The sequence below is a fragment of the Simochromis diagramma genome, unplaced genomic scaffold (genome assembly GCF_900408965.1).
Source record: "Simochromis diagramma unplaced genomic scaffold, fSimDia1.1 OVJJ01000141.1, whole genome shotgun sequence".
Taxonomy (NCBI): Eukaryota; Metazoa; Chordata; class Actinopteri; order Cichliformes; family Cichlidae; genus Simochromis; species Simochromis diagramma.
Genome location: NW_024387350.1, coordinates 1,137,158 through 1,140,419, shown reverse-complemented (window position 1 = coordinate 1,140,419; position 3,262 = coordinate 1,137,158). Strand labels below are relative to the sequence as shown.

The 3,262-nt window shown below is 41.4% G+C and overlaps 1 protein-coding gene across 1 annotated transcript; it reads right to left on the bottom strand.

Moving 5' to 3' along the window:
* Positions 1 to 263: 263 nt before the first annotated feature.
* LOC120718420 (tripartite motif-containing protein 16-like) lies at positions 264 to 2,519 on the bottom strand (the record flags this gene model as incomplete). Its single annotated transcript, XM_040006980.1, has 2 exons — positions 264 to 943; positions 1,378 to 2,519. A coding segment is annotated over one exon (1,059 nt), but the record flags the coding sequence as incomplete, so codon positions are not given.
* Between the last annotated feature and the right edge of the window lie 743 nt (positions 2,520 to 3,262).

The following is a 3,262-nucleotide window of genomic DNA, read 5'->3' as shown; positions in this document are numbered from 1 at the left end:
GTACTTGTATGCGCCCTATGGTCCAGTGCGCCTTATGTGTGTGTTAAATACAGTAAGGGCACACATAACTGAGACTGCGCCTTTTAGCACAGTGCGCCTTATGGTCGTGAAAATACGGTACTACTACTACTCATTACTATGAGTAACTAAAGCTTTCAGACAAATATAGTGCTGCTATATATTAAAATAAGTCTATGTGTCTCCTTCTTATATAAAGTATTCATATATTCACTTTAAAAGAAAAATATTTTTCTGAGATGAAGTTGAGCTGAGAAGAAGGCATGATGTGATATGAAATGGAAATAAATGTATGTTAAATTTTCACTGAAGCTTACCATTTGAGTCGAGTTAAATTTCACCACTGATTATTTTTAGTAGAATATTTTTTTAATATATTAATAACATTTTAAGGTCCACTTATATTGTCAAAGTGAAACGAGACTAGTCTCACTGACTGCATTAGCTAAATTTATACAAAATCTCAGAAGACAGAAAAACATGAGAAAAAAGGTACTTTCATATACTGTGTTTGAAATGAAACCTTTATTTAACCTTTAAGAACACACAATCAACATTAATAAACAGCAGAACTACTCAAAGATCCAATAAAACAACAGCATGCTTAACTTTAACCTTCCAGAAAATCAGCATGACAGTCTTTATATATACACATTTCATTTCTTTTTTTTAATGTATGCAACATCCCAGCTTTTATTGAAAAAGTTTTATGAAAAATGTGTTCTGTGAAAGTAGTTAAGGATCTCCATCTAAACTGGTTTTTATGTGTAAACTCTACAGTACAAAATAATGATAAAACAATCGATTCTTTAATCATTGACTAACTGATGAATCTGCAGCTCCAATATATTTTTGCATTTGACAACCCACTACAGCAACTACAGAATAAAACCACTAACCAGACTGATGACAGATTTCAAACATGCTGAATATGAAGAGTAGTATCATTTAAACTCACATGATTATCAGCCATAAGAACAAATTCAGATTTATATAATAATAATAATGGATTGGATTTATATAGCCCTTTTCAAGGCACTTGCATTCACACACACTGGTGGAGGCAAGCTACGGTTGTAGCCACAGATGCCCTGGGGCAGACTGACAGAAGCAAGGCTGCCATATCGCGCCATCGGCCCCTCTGGCCAACACCATTAGGGTAAAGTGTCTTGCCCAAGGACACAACAACCAGGACAGAGAGCTCAGGGATCGAACCGGCAACCTTCTGGTTACAGATATGCTTCCCAACCCCCTGAGCCACGGTCGCCCTGGTAAGGTAAGGTATATAAATGTAAGTACAGTTTGAATCAGTGCAATATTATTTTCACACATCAATGGACCACTGAACTTTTCAGCTTCTAAAATGTAAAGCCTCATTTAGAAACTACACAAGTACATATAATGGTCAGGGATCAACATGAACCTGTCTTCTCTATTTGACTTTAATCAACTCTGCAGTAGCTCCAGCTGAAAAATAAAGCCAAAGTCCCAGCATAGAGCGGCTGAGTGAATGTGGTCTGGACTCTGTGGAGGAGAGTCATGGTTTCAGAGACGCTGTAGAAAGACAGAATACCTGCTCTGTGATCCAGGTACACTCCTACTCTGGAGGACCGAGGACCTGAGAGGACAGTTCGTACTTTCTTGTGAAAAAATGAATAACTGTTGTTTTCACAAAGTAATGCCCAAGATTTGTTATTGTATCCAAATATACGATCAGCTGACTTTCCTACTCTTCTGATATTCTTGTACGAGACTGCTACTTCTATCCCTCTCCCTCTCCACTCCACCTCCCAGTAGCAACGTCCAGTCAGACTCTCTCTACTCAGGACTTGATCATAAAAGGTGAATCTGTCTGGATGATCAGAATAAGACTGTTGTTGTTTCAACTGTGTTGCTTTTCTGTCCCCTTTAGATAATAACAGCTCTTTGTGTGCTGTGTTTGGATCCAGTGTGATTTCACATGAATATTTTAAGAATCCAGCTCTGGTCTTTGGCTCTGCTGGTGACAGTAAAACATCCACTTCAGTGACTGTCAGTGAGATGTTTGTCCATTCCTCTCTCAGAATGTCCTGTAGTTTATCTCTGGTCTCTGACACAGCTGCTGTCACATCCTCAAAGTAGCTCAGAGGACGAATATTGATGCTGGATGAGTGTGTAGACTCACTGAGTGCTGACAGTGAGGGGTAGTTGTGTAGAAACTGGTTGTGATCCTCTGTGTGTGAGAGCTGCTCCAGCTCGCCGTCTTTCCTCTTCAGCTCAGCGATCTCCTGCTCCAGCTTCTCCTGAAGCTCTTTGACTCGACTCACTTCAGTTTCCTGCTGGGATCTGACCTGCTGCTTCACATCAGAGCTTCTTTTCTGGAGGAGACGGATCAGCTCAGTGAACATCTTCTCACTGTCCTCCACCGCTTTATCAGCAGAGCCATTGATGGCCTCCACCTCCTGTTGAAGCAGCTTCACATCTTTCTCTCGCTCCTGGATTCTCTGCTGGATGTTTAGTCGTCTCACCTCGAGCTCCTTCTGCTTCTCAGTCCTTTCTGCTGCAGCTGGGACTGTTTCATGGCCTTTATGTTCATCCATTGTGCAGAGATAACAGCTACTCTGCTGATCAGTACGACAGAAAATCTTCATCACCTCATCATGACGAGAGCAGATGTTCTCCTGGAGCTTCTTGGAGGGGGCCACCAGCTTGTGTTTCTTTAATGGAGCTGCATCATAGTGAGGTTGGAGGTGTTTCTCACAGTAAGAGGCTGGACAAGATAAACAGGACTTGATGGCTTTCAGCTTCTTCCCAGTGCAGACATCACAGGCCACATCTTCAGGTCCAGCATAGCAGTGATCAGCTGGAGCAGCTTGGAGTCCAGTCTTCTTCAGCTGCATGATGTTTTTCACCAGGACAGGCCTCGGTGTGAAAGTCTTCCTCGTTTCTCCGTCCAGTTGAACTCCTTTCTGTGCCATTTCTCCTCTCAGTGTCAGTGACTGTGTGAGTTTCTCTTCCTTATAACTGAAATTAGTCTGAGCTCTGACCTCAACAACATGTGTTTTTTTTGCAGTGAATGGAGCCTGTCAGCTCTGAAACGTGGTTACACAAATGTTCAAAGGTCAGATCAGAAGTGAAGGGAATGAGGAAACATCTGAACAAAGGGGACTTCCCTTGTTTAAGAACAAGAAGATGAAGAACAGGGAGGATTGTATTTCACTCCAGGAAGTGGTTTGTAATTGTTATTGTGTGTTTAAACACTTTT